This window comes from Vipera berus, assembly GCF_964194415.1.
Source record: "Vipera berus genome assembly, chromosome: 7".
NCBI classification, from domain to species: domain Eukaryota; kingdom Metazoa; phylum Chordata; class Lepidosauria; order Squamata; family Viperidae; genus Vipera; species Vipera berus.
In genome coordinates this window covers 19,650,311-19,668,205 of record NC_138209.1, presented here as the reverse complement: position 1 = coordinate 19,668,205, position 17,895 = coordinate 19,650,311, and the positions used below count along the sequence as shown (strand labels likewise).

The 17,895-nt window shown below is 38.7% G+C and overlaps 1 protein-coding gene across 1 annotated transcript; it reads left to right on the top strand.

The window, feature by feature from the left end:
* The first annotated feature begins 295 nt into the window (after nt 1-295).
* Nucleotides 296-17,397, top strand: TRMT10A (tRNA methyltransferase 10A). The gene is made up of 8 exons (XM_081332768.1): nt 296-396; nt 3,521-3,723; nt 4,271-4,433; nt 6,279-6,350; nt 8,845-8,919; nt 10,172-10,321; nt 12,258-12,363; nt 13,340-17,397. Exons 2-8 carry the CDS (start codon nt 3,524-3,526, stop codon nt 13,516-13,518), a joined length of 945 nt encoding a protein of 314 aa, XP_081188894.1. The 5' UTR covers nt 296-396; nt 3,521-3,523; the 3' UTR covers nt 13,519-17,397.
* The last annotated feature ends 498 nt before the right edge of the window (nt 17,398-17,895 follow it).

The following is a 17,895-nucleotide window of genomic DNA, read 5'->3' as shown; positions in this document are numbered from 1 at the left end:
AATTTTATTTCCATTTATATCCCGCCCTTCTCCGAAGACTCAGGGCGGCTTACAAGCTTAGCAGATGCTAAATACTTCTTCAGCTCCCGCGGACAAACGTTTGTAAGCCAATACATTTGAAAGGCACTATGGTCTTTTTTAAAAATAAAAATGATTTAACAGCCTCTCAAAAAGACAAAATACAGTATTATAAACGCAAAAGCGAGCCGGGGAGGAGTTTTCCCACTACAACCCCGCCTACTAAATCAAGGGACTGTGATATTGCGTCATTAGTCCGCGTCGAGTGAGGCCACTGCGGTGTTGGGCGTCAGCGGCGCTTGCGGAGGGAAGGTCTAGCCCGGCTTGCTGGTCTTTCGGCGGTGGCCATTGCTCCTGCTTCGTGCGCTGGGGTGCGAGGTAAGAGAGACAGAGAGAGCCCTTCCTCCTAGTTTGGTCGGCGGGAAGTCACGTTTCTCCTCAACCTTCCTCCCCGAAGGTTTCAGCAGTCGAGCCCGATTTTGCCCAGCGTAGCGCTAGCTGACAGCCATGTTGGCGAGGGGCACGACGGGAGTTGTAGTCCAGCCCTGGTTCCAAAGATAACGTACATGGCTCTCGGCTCCTTCTCCCCGATCCACTTCGGACCAAGTCCTTTAGAAATGCTTTGAGCCTCTGTTACGAATGACCTAAAACAGGGGTAGACAACCTCGGCTCTTTTATGACTCGTGGACTTCAACTCCCAGAATTCCTCAGTCAGCATAGCTGACTGAGGAATTCTGGGAGTTGAAGTCCACGAGTCATAAAAGAGCCGAGGTTGCCTACCCCTGACCTAAAAGAAGGGAAAAGCCAGGGGCAAAATGTGTGCGGTCAGGGACGAGAAAGCTTGAACTGAACGGAGCCAAAGTAATCTATGCTCCTCCAAGGAAACGGCGGGGCCGGGAAAATCCGAATTAAGAGCATTGAGATCAGCCTATGATGATAAGCAAAAAATAGATCGCAAAGGAAACGGCGTGGCTGACAGTCCTCTTTTCCAAGTCGGTGCTTTCCAAATTTGTTGGGACTGACACTTGTGACTGGGAATTCTGGGACTTTTGTTCCAACAAATGCATCACTAAATTATTCTGTTCCCTCCTTAGCCATGCAGTTCTCCATTTTCTCTGTCAGTGTAATTTATACCACTTTATGAACCATTACTATGATTTGTTTTTCAGAATAATATTCGGGATGTAATAAGAGTAAAGCATATTTTGAAACCAGTATTTAAAATAATAGAACCAGTGCAGCTAGCTTCATTTCTGTCTCTGATTATTTGAGTCTTGAGGGCTCCATCCCTGCCTTCATGTCTAATTCAATAATAACCAACATAGGAGTGGAGACTTTTTGTCATTCACAACTCAGATTAATTTCTGTGGATCTTACAAGGCATAAGGCATTTTGACTTTGACCATTAAAAACTTGAAACTTCAGCAGAGGTCACTGGATAATACTCATAATTTGAAAAGAAAAAAAGGGATTTAAAGCATCTGTCCTCTCAACTTCATCTCTTCAATATGTGAGAATTAGAAGACCACCTCCCTGAAGCTTTGCACCGGCTCGCCACAGGGTTGCGTGCTTAGCCCCTAGCTGTACTCTTTATACACATATGACTGTGTATCATCTGACCCATCCACTGCAATAATTAAGTTCGCAGATGATACAACTCTGGTGGGTGTCATTACAGGTGGGTATGAGACAGCATACAGGGCGGAGGTACAAAAACTATCCATATGGTGTAGTAACAACAACTTGCACTTGAACATCAGCAAGACGAAAGAGATGGTGCTAGACTTCAGGAGAAAAAAAGGAGGAACCTGCCCCACTTTACATCGGGGAGGACTGTGTGGAGAGAGTTTCCTCCTTTAAATTTCTGGGAGTCTACCTCTGTGAAGATCTGACCTGGAAAGTTAATACAACCCAGGTGGCCAGAAAGGCCCAACAGAGACTCCACTTCCTCAGGGTCTTGCGGAAGAACAGGGTAGAACAACGGCTTATGACCCTCTTTTACCGGTCTACTATAGAGAGCGTCCTCTCGTATGGTATTGTGGTTTGGTATGCTGGTCTGACAGCCGCAGATAGGATGATAATACAGACGGTGGTGAGTACAGCACAAGACATTGTGGGCTGTCCCCTGACACCACTGGATGACATCGCCAGGGCTCACTGCCTTGGAAGAGTGAGGAAAATTCTCAGGGACGACTCACACCCTGGACGGTATCTCTTTACTCTCCTACCATCTGGTAGGAGATATAGGAGTATAGCCAGCCGTACCAACAGGCTGAAAAACAGCTTTTATCCGTGGGCTGTTAGGCTTTTGAATGAGAAATAACTTTTGTGAATTTTATGCAGAATTGACTTGGGAGGCTGGTGTGTGGTGTACATGGTGTAGTAAGATGGTGTAGTAAGATGGAGGGTTTGTTGTCACTGTGTGTTGGGGGGTGGGAGCACAAAGGGAGGCTCAGCTAATCTCAATGTACACATAGTTGTACTTTGACAAGAAAGGTTCATTTCATTTCATTTCAGGCTTCCTAGTAAAAATAAAATAAAATTGTGAGCTTTTTTTAGGCTGCTGTTGCTTTTGTTAAAATGACATAAGTAGTATTTTACTACAGGTCTCTTTCTCCCTCTCCCTGTCCATGCAGAAGGGTGGAGCTTGGTGTTTCTTAAACCTACAAGTTTGACTCTAAGACTCTGCTGGAGAAAAAGTGCAAGTCATGGTTTCTTGCAATTTAAATTGTTTCAAGAAAATGGAATAAATTATATGGATGTTTTACACTGTATTGTTGTCAGTTTGATGCAAAGCATTTGAAAGGGATTCTTTGCAGAATGCAGCACAGGCTTGCACAACCTCTTTGAAAGCTGCCCCTGGTTGTCTATATGCTTGTGTAGCCATCAAGGAGAGGCAATTCTTTTGTGCTTTTGAATGCTGCTAAGTACCTTTTTCTAAGGCGGTGTACAGATTTTTATTTTTTTATTTGGGGATATTTTCCATTTCATTGAGTTTTATAAAATTTCAAAGCTTTTGTATTTAGCAGCCTTATGAATTCTCTACTATTATTTTCTTTACTGATATTTAATCAAATGGATTGCTGATTCCTCTAGTAAATGTAATAAAATGCAGACATAATCCAGATAATTTTTAAACTGAAAATAATACAATGGCTATTATATGGTTGCAAAATAGAATGTATGATAATGTAAGATAACTGACATCTGTGAATGTTCTCTTTTATTACAATTCCCTGCCCCCAAAAATATTGTACCAGCTTTGGGCCATCTATTTGTTTATTTCAATCACAAATGTCTTGAATTTGTACTATTTCTTGTTGATTGGCATTTTATGTGTGTATGCATTTTAGTACAAATTATGAAATGATTTTTTCATCATAATTTGTATGATAGGCGGAGAATGTTTTATATTCAACTGCCTTAGGCAAGAGCTTAATATATATATATTCTGTTTGGATTAAGCTTTCTAATAATCAAAGTGTTGTTGTTGTTTTTGAAGCTCATGTCTTCAGGAATGCCACCAGAAAACTTTAAAACACCCAGTGTTACTGATACAGAAGAACAGGTGAAGTGCAATGTTGATAAGGTAGAAATTCAAGAATTGCCATTGGAAAAGATGGAGAATATTGAAACTATGTCAAAAAGACAAAGAAAGAAGCTAATAAAGCAGAAGCAATGGGAAGAACAAAGAGCCTTGCGCAAGTACGGTTTGTTTCTTATAAAAGGGATGGATTTTGTGATTAGGCACTTCTGAGCTGTTTTATTGCTACCCAGTTTCTTCCATGAAAAAGTTCAGAACTAAGCCTGAGGATTATATAAACTCATCCTTTTTGTTTCCTTTATACTGGAGAGGACTGAACAAATGTGTAATCTCTCTCCTGCGTGATGAAAGACTTCTAGGAAACTCTTATGACCTATCTGATTTCACACTGTATAAATGGTATCTTATTGGACAAATGAAATAATAGGTTATATATACAGTAAATACCTAAAAATCTTTTTGTTTTCTTCTGGCCTTCCTTTCCATATTTCAAACATTCTTTTTCTCTTCATGACTCATTATTCATTATCCTTTAAACATGTATTCTGCTTGACTATTATATGCCAGCATCCGACATTTAAAAGTACGTGTCTTAGCAGATAATCAACAGTTATCTCTTAATTATCTTTAAAACAATATGGAAGAATATAATAAACTTATATTATGCCATTGAATAATATAGTGATATTTTTGTTTCCAACATTTCAGGCAAAAACGTAAAGAAAAACGCTTGAAGAGAAAAACGGAGCGCCAATCTCAGGTGGAATCAAACAGTGAAGGAAATGTCAGGAAACGTATGCGTAGGGATATTGTTCCTAGTGCACTTCGGATTATAATAGACTGCAGTTTTGACAATTTAATGGAGTTAAAGGTAAATAGAAATAATATTTAAGAAGTGGATGGATGGATGGATGGATGGATGGATGGATGGATGGATGGATGGATGGATTCAGGGGGCTTCAAACCTGGCCCTTTTATGACTTGTGGACTTCAACTCCCAGAATTCCTCAGCCAGTGTGCCTGGCTGAGGAATTCTGGGAGTTGAAGTCCACAAGTCATAAAAGGGCAAAGTTTGAAGACCCCTGGATTGATTGAAAGATTATGTCATCAAGTCATTGTCAACTCGTTGCAATCCTGTAGATTTTGTAGTTATTCTTTAGATTCCCAAGACATAGGTAACCTTTGGTTATCAATGACACATTCAGTGACTGAAGTTACCATGACATTTTAAGCTGGGAGGGAAGCTTGTAAATTGTTCCCACCATTTTTTTTCCTGAGTAACTGCTACAGAACTCACGTTCTTTAGTGTGAAGTCAGGTCTCAACCCCACCCTCCCCCTTTGCCCAACCACACTTGTGCCTTGCAGCAGCACCCTCCCCCCACCCACATACATTTGGGCCTTGCACCAGCACCACCTCCTCTCTCCAGCTCACACACTTTTTTGCTTTGCATCATCAACCTCTCCCCAGCCCCCCATACATTCGCACCTTGCAACAGCACATCCTTCCCAATTTGCATGCAGTCACAGCAGCTCTCTTCCTCAGCCTACATGCACTCGTGTCTTGCTATAGCAGCCTGTCCCAAGCCCATGCACACTCATGCCTCACAGCAACATCTTATCTCCAGCTGGCTTGCACTTCGCAGCAACACCCCTATGCCATAAGCCCTTATTTCAGTACCCTTCCTCTTTGCCTCTCTCTAATATTTACCCTCCTCCCTGCAAGCCACTGAGGACTTGAGACTTCCTGCCAGGTTCTCCATTGACTTTGGGAGAGGTTCACACAAAGTCTCACACTGTAGTCATGTGAGATTCTCATTTAATGATTCATGAACCTCGTAACAGTGGTAGCAACAACTGTTAGGATTGCTGTCACTGAGAGATGAAGTCATGTGACATTGTACTTTGCGACTGCACTGCTTAGCGATGGAAATGAATATCTGAACTGAATTTATTCAAATGAATTTTTGGAAAATGTTGAGACTTGAGAAATTAATGTAGAAGGACCGAAGAAGTAAGATTTAACCTGGTACAAAAATATGGTACATTTTTGTGTGTATGCCTTTGAGTCAGCATTGACTCGTCACAACTGCCTGGACTAGTCCTTGCAGTTTGCCTTAACAAGATTTTTGGAAATTGCTTGCCCTTGCACAATTAGAACCTGTGGTCTTCTGCTTTCTAGCCTGATGCCTTAACCGTTTCTCCAGACTGACTCTCATATGTTAGTGTTACTTGACAAACATTACCAATATTCCCAATAGGTTTAGGAAAAAATGGTGTTGCGCTTTTGTAAATTGCTTGTATAATTTAATTTTAGGAAAATTATTTTTCATTTTCAATTGTTTAATTTCATTACATTTTACTAATATGTTACTAATAAATTGAATTCAAAATTAGACAAGTCCCAGAAAGAATTATGCATGACTATTATCATTTTGAAGCTCATGTACACAGCATTGCTGCCCAGATATTGTCTTTAATCAGATTGTTAGCTTCATCTGGATTATTTTTAGAGTGATGAGCTAGTAATAAGTGAGAGCTTAGAAAACCTCTATACTTTTAGCATGCTTTCTTCTTCAGGTACATGTTTTAGAAGTAATTTCTGTTGGTTAAAAGCTTCCTTTCTTTCTCTTTAGCGTCTTTCTGAATCTCTTGGTTAAAGCATTTTGTGGTGCTTTCTCTGAAGGACAGTATAAAAACAAATTGTATTGTATACAGGATGTCAAGAAACTTCACAAGCAAATTCAGAGGTGTTATGCAGAAAATCGTAAAGCACTTCATCCTGTTCAGGTATGTCAATCCAAGTAATCTCCTTCTTTGATGACTTTCTTAGTGTTATGCAATACATATGAAAGATGATTTTTAAACATAACATCATGCTTATTATACTTGCATTTTAGCATACACAAAAATAATTTAAAGATTTTTAGATATTGGTCTAGAAATGTGACAATACTAACGTCCAAATGTGTCTGAATATAGTTGTCATACCTCTACTGAGTTTACGCATGGTATAGATAAATAATTTAAAGTACTGATTGCCATGTATTTTTTTTTCTGCTACAAAATATCCTGGGTAACAATGCACGCATAGAAAAGGAGTTAGAAGTGGTAAGGAAAAGAGGTTAATGCCTGGAGATAAGAAAAAGAATATAAAGTGTGCCTAAAGGTAGTTTACAGCAATCCATTCAATATATCAATATTCAATATATTCAATATGCTGGTGATGACCTATAAAGCCCTAAATGGCTTGGGTCCGGGATATCTGAGGGAACACCTGCTGCCGGCATCAAGCTCCCTTTGTCCAGTGCGCTCCCACAGGGAGGGTCTTCTCAGGGTGCCACCGGTAAGAGATTGCCGGCGGACGACACCCAGGGATAGGGCCTTCTCAGTGGGTGCGCCTGCCCTTTGGGACCAGCTGCCAGTGGAGCTTAGGACTGCCCCCGACCTCCGTTCATTCCGCCGGGACCTGAAGACCGGGCTCTTCGAGCTCTCTGGCCCAGGCTGAGAATTTTAATTTTAGTTTTAATTTTAATTTTAACTGGGGTTTTACTTATGCAGGGACGAATATAATTTTTTTAATCTGTTTTTAACTTTTGTATTTTTGTTTTTAATCACCCTGTAAACCGCCCTGAGTCCTTCGGGAAAGGGCGGTATATAAATGTAATAAAATAAATAAATAAATAAATAAATATCTCTCCTCCTATCTTTCTACTGCTTGCAAGTCATAGTTTGCAAACTATCCACCACATCCTTATAACAACTCAAACATTGGCTTTTGTTCTTCAAACCTCTCTCTCAGGTCAGCTGCATCCTGTCCGCTGCATCCTGCCACCGCTTTGTCTCAGGCCATTCATTCTTCCTTCATATATATATGTTATTTATTCCCTCTTTATGACAAAACTTCTCCATGTATACACTAAAACAGGCTAACACCATATTTAATCACTGCATGAACTTTAATATAAAACATAGCAGCTGCGCAGCAAGGCACAGACCGTATAGGCACATAAATGACATGACACCTCATACAGACACTGCAGATTTCATGGAAAGAGCATTCCATTGAGAATCTTGGGTTTTTTTCCCCCGTAAGTTATGCCTGATAACTTCTTTTGTGCATGAGATTAGTGAATGCAAAGATAATTATAAAAACTTTATAAACTAATTCTTGGTAGGGATGTGCTATGGCAGAATCCAGAATCTGTTGTCATAAAATTGCATGTATGCTACCATGTTTCACAGAAAATAAGACCCAGTCAGAAAATAAGCCCTAGCCTGATTTTTAGCATGTTCTTAATATAAGCCCTACCCCAAAAATAAGCCTGGGGGTAGTTCGGTATGGCCAGCACAGGAGGCGGCAAGCGAGCGGGGACCGATGGTGTCCAGCAGCAGCCGCAGCCTGCACAACAAAGGTACGTCCAAGTATGGAGGTGGAGAGGCAGGCGATCCGGACACGCTGTGCGGCAGCCTGGCTCGCAGAATGCTCATGCGCCGGCAGGAGGGAGAGGCACAGGGGAGGCAGGTGATCCTGACGCACCACCCTCTCTGTCCCACTGTCTCTCGGGTTGCCTACGGCCGCACCGCACATCCAGATCACCTGCCTGCCCCCTCGCGCATCTGCCTCCACCCACTGCTTGGACAGATCATCAACTCACCTGCACTGCGCAGGCTGTGCAGCCGCAGAATGCACTGGCCAAGGGGTTGGCAGGCTGCAGCTGCTGCCGGACACCGTCGGCCCCCGCATGCACGCCGCCTCTTGTGCGCACACCAGGGAGGAGGAGCACCTGGCCGGGCTGATCACCCTGATACTGTGTTTCCCTGAAAATAAACCATGGTGTGTCTTTTGGAGCCAAAAAAATATAGAAGACCGGTTCTATTTTCAAGTAAACGCAGTAAGTTTAACAGAGTCATAAAGTTTAATGAAGTTTGTACTACTCACACTGACTTTCACCTCCTCTTTCTTGGAGATCCCTTACAGATATAGCATATTTACTATAACATCATTTCTCTTTTCCCCTTTGACAAAATGTTTGTATGGTTCCATGCTTTTTATTTTATTTATAGTATATATAACTTTTAGCACACATTTTGGGGGTCTTTATGTAAAACCACAGTGTCACCTAAAGTGTGTACCAAAAAATCCCTCTGAACTTCCAAGTCTTAAGTTATTATCCTGTTTGAGGTGAACTAAAATGTGCAAAATATGAAATGGTGGGAAAGAGTATTTGTTGTATAATCTTAAAAATTATCAATGAATGTTGCATGCATTTTTATTTCCCAGTTTTACCTGACCAGTCATGGGGGCCAGCTGAAGGACAACATGAATGAAACAGACAAGGGATGGATAAATTGGAAGGTGCTAGCAATTTAAGTATATAATTTTTAATTAACTCTTATATTTTAAAAAAAATGAGGGTGAAGGTTTGTTCTCTGAGCTTGTGGGTTTTTGGAGAACAAACCTTCACCTTCATCCTATACGCGAGCTACAGATATTCGCCAAACATTTTTTGAATCAATTTCTTAGAAATGCATGAATTTAACAGCTGTCTCAACATTGTCAGATTGCTGTACTATGAACTTTACCTTCGGTGAAATGAAACTACGGATACAGGTAGTCCTCGATTTACAACAATTCACTTAGTGAACATTTGAAGTTGCAACGGCACTGCAAATAGTGACTTGTGACTGTTCTTCACATTTACGACCAAGTCAGCATCCCTATGATCATCTGATCAAAATTCAAATGCTTAGCAGCCGGCAGGTATTTATGAGGTTGCAGTGTCCCAAGGTCATGTCACCATCTTTTGAGACCCTCTGACGGACAGAGTCAATGCGGAAATTAGATTCATTTAACAACCATGTTACTAAGTCAACAACTGCAGTGATTCACAACAATGGTGGCAAGAAATTTCATAAAATGAAGCAAAAAGTACTTCTTGCTTAGCAACAGAAATTTTGGGCTTAATTATGGTCATAAGTCAAGGATTACCTGTATTTTGTGATCACTGAGTGACTTGCAAATAAGTGCCTTCTTCATTTTAGCTATAATCTTTATGCACCTCGACAACAAGGTGCTCAAAACACTCAAGACATATCTCCTCCGCTCATCTCTTCCCTCCCTAATGCAGCTGACAAAGTGAGAAAGAGCCTGTGGCCTAAAGGAAAAAACAATTGCCTAACATGCAAAGCAGCCCAGGTTTGAATCTCAGAAGGGTGTAGCTGGCTGATGAGAGCAAAGAAACTTAAAATGGCTATATCAGTCTCCCTTTAATTCTTTGTCAGCAATCCAAATTTATTTAATAGAAACAATCGTCGCAGTTGCGATTGCCGCCTGTGGATGGCCCTAGTTTGGGCTGATACAGGCAAAATATTTCGCCCATATTTGGGTCGACGAGGTGCTCAAAATGTGTGTGTGTGTGTGTGTATAAATAGATATTCTTTCCAGATAAATGATAATATTGTAATACTGTTTCGTTGCGTTGTTAACCCTTTACTGATAGTCACATACATTTCTCTTAGTGCAGGTATAGAATATATATATATACTCAAGATAGTAAAAAAATAGTTTAAAAATAATTTATATTTGGACTTGTGTTTGTGTCTTGAAGGATATTCATATTAAATCAGCTCATTATAATGAATTGGTGAAAAAGGAAGATCTTGTTTACCTTACCTCAGATTCTCCAGATGTCTTGAATGAATTAGATGAATCAAAAGTCTATGTTATTGGAGGCTTGGTTGATCACAATCATCACAAGGTAGATGACTAATTATAATGTTGTGCATGCATACTTTAAAAAAATCTTAATGAACTAAAAATTAATGAAAAATGAAATGGGATTTTTATGAATGTAGTTTTATCTTCAGTTTGGAGAATTTGTGATTTCCCACATGTTGATTTACAGCTTACAACATCCCTCATGGTGAGAGTCATTGGGATGTACAGTATTTTTCTATACTTATACCCTGCACCATAGTTATGGTACAGCAAAGGTAAAAATAAAAAATGAAACATAATTGGATAAGTTGGACCTTTATATGTTATATGCTGGACAGCTGTCAATAAATCTCATAGATGTTTTTGAAACTGACCTAAGGGTTCACCACTCATTAGGATTAAACTACTTTAATTAATTCACAATATGCCAGCAGAGTCAGGGCCATTAGCGCTTCTGGGAAAGAATAAACGGGGGGTTACCATCGAGGAGGCCTGTTGCCTAGAACATGTCCCATGCACCTAATAAGCTTTAGGCCCTCTTGATTAGGGCAAAATAAGATGGGCTCTATTGTGTTACCTGCCTGATAATCCTGGGGCAGCATTATAAAGAGCTTTCAAAGCACTTTGAACCGGGCCTGAAAACCTACCAATAACCAGTATGAGTTCAAAATGGATGCTATCCAAACCTCTTAGGAGCCACTACATTATGTACTAGCTGTAGTTTCTTGATAACTTTCAAACACAACCTCATGGGGTGCATTGCAGTAGACCGACCAAATCAGAGTATGGGTTCCTATCATCCAGGGCACTTTTGTTCAAGTAGGGTTATTCTGGCATGTCAGATGGAGCTGGATAGAGGCTTTCTGGCCATGGTTTCCTCCTGTTTATCCTGAAGCTAAAGCCTGAAGTCACAGTAAACTCAGCCTGAACCTCTAAATGATCTCTACTGTTTTCATGCACCTTTAAGTAATATGGAGGAGACTACTTAGCCCTGAGTCATCTGGACTCCAAGATCACCAGCAGGAACTAAGAAAGAGGTTCCATCCCATCCCATATGTAAATGGAAATTCTGTAGATACTGCCACACTACAAATCAAGTCTTTATTATGGTCACAGGATAGCATATTATCACAATACATCTATGCTCTGTAGCACAGAGAGCATACCAGCAGTGTACTTGTGCGGTTAGTGTTTCATCCAGTGCATATTCTGTTATTTCAATCATGTTTATTGTATTGCTAGCATTAAAAATAATGCAAAAGGAATTTAGTGTCTAATAAAACTGTTTATAGCATTCATAGACATAAGTTTACAGGAAAATCTGCCGAAGTGCAGAACAGAAATACAGCAAGGTGTTGAATGGTTGGTATGTTTATTATCATTTGTCATCATCTTACTGTTTCTTTAAAAAGCTTGTATAGTTTTTATGTGTTTCTGATGATATACCTTCAAGTCACAGTCTAGGAATTACATTTCTTTAGCTTCAACAGCTGTTATTTGTTAATATGGATAGTTTTGGGACATTATTGAAAATGTGAGTCAAATATTTGGGGAAATGAGATGACAGCATAAGGTGGATTTGATAAACACAACAAATTTGTGCACAATTTAAGAAATAAGCCCGTATTTTAATTAATCTTTTGAGCTGTTTCTCTTCATATCAGTTCTGATAATTGGTTCAGTTCATAGAAACTGTTTACTTTGGTGAATACATAATCAGTTAATTGGTTGACTTTGTATACAAGCCATGAAAATAAAAGTGGTTTCTCAGCATTTTAGATTATACTGTATATAATAGCTTAATAATTGACATCTTGTATAAATCAGTGCTCTATAATATGAAACATCTTTAAATCATGCTGTAAGACTGAGTGATGCATATATTTTACTATGCAAACATAAAATGAATTCAGTGCAAATAATCTCAGGCAATGTAATTTAATAACAAATGGTCATTTTCTTTATTTTGCTTATAGGGAATTACATACAAAAGAGCAAAAGAACAAGGTATAAGCCATGCACAGCTCCCCCTAGGAAACTTTGTGAAAATGAACAGCAGGAAAGTTCTGGCAGTCAATCATGGTAAGAATAATATTTTCCTAGTTGCTACAACAGAGAATGAGGTGGCTGGATGGAGTCACTGAAGCAGTAGGCGTGAGCTTAAATGGACTCCAGAAGATGGTAGAGGACAGGAAGGCCTGGGGGAATTTGTCCATGGGGTCGTGATGGGTCGGACATGACTTCGCAACTAACAACAACAAATTGCTACATCATATTGTTTAATGCAACTGTTAGTAAATGGTTCAAATCCCAATAAAGATAATTGAGATGGAGAAGGTGCAGAAGTAGTCTTCAACCAGGAAGAAAAGCCGTACAATATAGCAGAGGAAAGTTTTGTTGCTACAGATATTCTACTGACAAAGTAGAAATCAGGAAAATGCTTGGGTGTACGTGAAGCAGTTATCTTATTTTTATTTACATACTCACAGAAATAGTTCAGTGGAAGGGTTTCCACCCTGCCCTCAGCTATCCATTAGCTATTAGCTTATTGCGAGTAGCTCTCCAGAGTAACCTTTTTTCTCAATTCCCGTAATACATAAGCTACAAGTACAGTTAGATGTTAAAAGATGGAATTGATTTTGCTGAGTCTATTTTTCTTATTTGCTGCCTAGATTAATTGCAATATATCTCTTTTAGAACTATGTTTTTTATCTGCTTTTAAATATCAATCTATTCTACTTATAGATGTGTGATTTAGAATGTTTGTCACATTACAGAATTTAGGGAGAAAAACTAAGTAATAGAGTTATTTCTCACTTAAGAACAATTGCATGCTGACTTCCATTTAATAATATATAAATCAAATTCTGTGTGCAAAATAAGATAATTTTGTGGTTACTGCACAAAATTAAACATAAGTTTTTAATGATTAAATTATACTTAGTTTAATTAAAGTAAGATTTTATTTTATTTTATTTCCTTTGTTATCTAATTTTCTTATCAAACATTTTCTTTTCCTTTTTAAAAAAATAACAACATGGTTTTCTTTTTCTCATAGTATTTGAAATCATCTTGGCATATCTGGAAAAGAAGAACTGGGAAGAAGCCTTTTTTACTATCTTGCCACAGCGAAAAGGGGCCAAACTGCTACACGGGGCAACCGAGGTGACCGTTGCCTCCCCATGCAAGCAGCAAGAGTCAAAAATTATTCAAGATGAAGTCTCTGAAAGCAGCTAAATGTCAGTGAAAATGCTACTCATGACACAAGATAGAAAGCTTTCAACTTTGGAATTTATGGGATGATGCTATACCTCGTCTCCTGGTTTCAAGCGCCAGATTTATATTACCAAATTTAAGCTGCATATTTACTCATAAAATATTTAATAGCATTTAAATATGCAAAAAAAAAAACATTGAAGGAGCTTAGATTTTCAAGGAAGCCAGTATTTATTTTCCTTCTTAATCTTTTATTTAATATTTGCCGGAAACTATTTGTTTTTTATTCTGTACCTCACAATAAAATTTAATTATAATGCAGTAAACATTCACTTGACTGAAATTATACTGAAACTCATATCAAGTGTAATGTTTTCTTGTTTATTTATTTTTTTGCTTCATGTTTGTAATATTTGATTTATTCTGAACTTCACAACAGAATTTCAATTACAATACAGTAAACATTCATTTGGCTGAAATATGTATTGAAACTCCTGTAGAGTTGAAACTCCTGTAGAATGTTTTCTTGATTATAATTATAATTTTCTGTTCCATAATATTTGAGATCTTTCTTTAGTAAAAGCAAGATATGACAAGATGCAACTGCAACTACAATTGTAGATTAAGAAGATGAAGAGTAATTTTGCATTTCATGAAGACTTTAATCTAAATCCTCTGGATTCCTGTGCAGAAACAGGACAGAATTTTATTTTACATTTCAACTTTCCTGATGTAATTCAAGTACAGTTTACATCATGGGCACACTTAGTAATTTTTTCAGTAAGAATGAAAATGAAGGTGCAACATCAGAAACATAACCTATACAGCAGCTTCCCATTATACTATTGACATTGTCTAAGTGTAAGGAGTTACCGTTGTACAGTTGCAAGAAAAAGTATGTGAACCCTTTGGGATTACGTGGAGTTTTGCATGAATTGGCCATAAAATGCACTCTAAACGTCATGTAAGTCACAAGAATAGAAAAACACAGTCTGCCTAAAATAATACTACACAAACATTAGCTGTTGTCATGTTTCAATTGAACATAAGATGGAAACATTCACAGTGCAGGGTGGAAAAAGTATGTGAACCTTTGGACTTAATAACTGGTTGACCCTCCTTTGGCAGCAATAACCTCAACCAAATGTTTCCTGTAGTTGCAGATCAGACCTGCACAACGATCTGGAGTAATTTTAGACCACTCCTCTGCACAAAACTCTTTCAGTGTAACAATATTCTTGGGATGTCTGGTGTGAATCGCTCTCTTAAGGTCATGCCACAGCATTTCAATCGGGTTGAGGTCAGGACTCTGACTGGGCCACTCCAGAAGGCATATTCTGTTCTGTTGAAGCCATTGTTTTGTTGAATTACTTGTATGCTTTGGGTCATTGTACTGTTGCATCACCCATCCTCTGCGGAGCTTCAGTTGGCGGACAGATGGTCATACGTTTTCCTGCAAAATGTCCTGATAAACACGAATTCATTTTCCCATCAATGACAACAATCCATCCAGGCCCTGAGGCAGCAAAGCAGCCCCAAACCATGATGCTCCCTCCACCATGTTTTACAGTGGGGATGAGGTTTTGATGTTGGTGTGCTGTTCCTTTTTTTTCTCCACACATAGTGTTGTGTGTTTTTCCCAAACAACTCAATTTTGGTTTCATCTGTCCACAGTATATTTTGCCAGTAGTGCTGTGGAACATCCAGGTGCTCTTTTGCAAACTTCAAACGTGCTGCAATATTTTTTTTTTGGACAGCAATGGCTTCCTCCGTGGTGTCCTCCAATGTCCTCCATTCTTGTTTCATGTTTTCCTTATTGTAGATGTGTCAACAAAAATGTTAGCATGTGCCTGAGATTTCTGTAGGTCTTTAGCTGACACTCTAGGATTCTTCTTTACCTCATTAAGCATTATGCGCTGTGCTCTTGCAGTCATTTTTACAGGACGACCACGCCTAGGGAGAGTAGCAACAGTGCTAAACTTTCTCCATTTGTAGACAGTCTGTCTTACCGTGGACACATGAATATCAAGGCTTTTGGAGATACTTTTGTAACCCTTTCCAGCTTCATGCAAGTCAGCAATTCTTGATCGTAGGTCTTCTGAGAGCTCTTTTCTGCGAGGCATGGTTCACATCAGACAGTGCTTCTTGAGACCAGTAAACCCAAAACAGGTGTGTGTTTTTAAAGGGCAGGACAGCTGTCAGCAACACATCCTATATCATCACACTGATTGGAGTCAAGGTTGGCTCACTCCTGGCTCCAATTAGCTCTTGGAGAAGTCATTAGGCTAGGGGTTCACATACTTTTTCCACCCTGCACTGTGAATGTTTCCATCTTATGTTCAGTTAAAACATGACAACAGCTAATGTTTGTGTAGTATTATTTTAAGCAGACTGTGTTTTTTTATTGTTGTGACTTACACGACGTTTAGAGCACATTTTATGGCCAATTCATGCAAAACTCCATGTAATCCCAAAGGGTTCACATAACTTTTTCTTGCAACTGTATATGTTTCTCCCTGCAAGGCTCAGGTGTGAAGAAGCTATGCTTTCACAACTTCTGTTTTGCAAATGAATACAAGAAGAGGCTCCACCCCAGTTTCACTGAAAGATTTGTTTTAATAGTTGCAATTCTTCATTGACAATATTAAAATAGTTGAATGTCTAGAAAGGTATATTTCCTATGTGCTATATGGCATGCTGAAAAAAATAAGCCTGCTTCTTCAAAGTTACTTAGTTTTCAGAAGTTCAAAATCACTAGGAAATTCAGTTATATTCCAAAAGCTTGGAAGTTTTAGACAAGTTAAGGAACTTTGATATGATTGGAGAGGTTAAGTAAATATCAAAATGAGAAGCTAGCTAGAATTAAGTTTCGTTGTTTCTCATTCAGTTGTATGTGAAATTTAAAATAAATGTTTTCTCCCCTCGTTACACACACACACACACACACACACACACACACACACACACAATATACACAGAGACATCGGCAGTAAATAAAACAGTATTCAAAGTTGATCAAAGTTGTTTAATTTGTTGAAATAATTCTGCCACGCAGTTGAACTATTTCTACATATTTTAACTTTTTAAAAAAAGTTTACTGAAGTGAAATGACTAGAGGTTTATAAAACAAAATGTGATGTTTGAATAATAGATTTTAGCACAAAAGTGTTACATGTTATAGTGATTCCTTCAGCATTTTTATTGTTTATTTAACTCAAATGCAGCTTGGTATATACAGTGTAAGAAAATTAGATTCTAAAACCAATTGGCTTTCCTCTGTAAGCAATAAGGAGGCAACAAAGGGGAATGGAAATGTATGCAAAAACTGCTTGGATGCTTTTTTTAAACCTTGAAAAAGCTATTTAAATTGACTATCAGAAGGTTACCACTATTTTCCCCATCATACAGGAAGGTTCCAATCTTAATAAACTAGAAACTGGCATATAGTCCTGCCTTAGATGTGAAAGGCAGCTGTGTGACTGAGGCAGTCACTCTCAGCCCAACCCATGTCACAGGGTTGTGAAAAAATAGGAGGAAGGAGTATTAGGTACGTTTACTGTGTTGAGTTATGTATAAAACCAATGAAGGTGGGAAATAGATAAAATCAGATATTTTGGACAGCACAAGCTGGAGTTTTTCTGGAAGAACAAGAACGATTGGACCTCTTCCTTTCTAAACCAAAATGGTGCTGAAAGTATTACCTATAAATTTATTTTGGTGCTCTAAAGAATTGGCGAAATAAGAAACTTTCCAATTTTGTCTCTCAGGCGTGTTCTGTAGTTTTCTGTTTTAAAATTGCCTTTTTTGGGGTAGCCATTAATAGTTGTCACTAGATAAAAATACTAATAAGAGTCACTTTCAGTTTCTATTTTGTGAATAATAAATCTTTTTCAGAAACAACTTTTATCATGTATTTCTCCCATAATACTGTGAGGGTTTGCTGTCTTTTGCACCAACTAATCTCCGGTGACCTTTTTAGTAATTCCCTAGAATAAATTGTATAAATACATGCCTAAGAATGTTTGGTTGCTGTCTAAAGACTTTTATGAGGTGTTTGACATGGATATATGACTTTAAAGTAGCCTATTTGACTTGTTTCAGTAGACCGAGACATACAGGATCCTGAAGACTGCAGACTCAGCTGTTAATGTCGGGGAAGCTTGGAGGAGAATCATTTATTATAGTACAGTGAAACATAACCACTGCACTAGAATAGACATGGGTATAGCTCTCTCTTATTTCTCACAGCTTGTTTTGGTTCTGCTACTTTTGGTGGAGAACTAAAGTAAGCAAAGGAACAGGTGTGCATGCATATTGAGTGGAGGGGGAACTGGAGGACAGAGGTACTATTTTGCTCATGCAGCGTTAGGCTAGAATTGATAAATTACTGTGCATTAC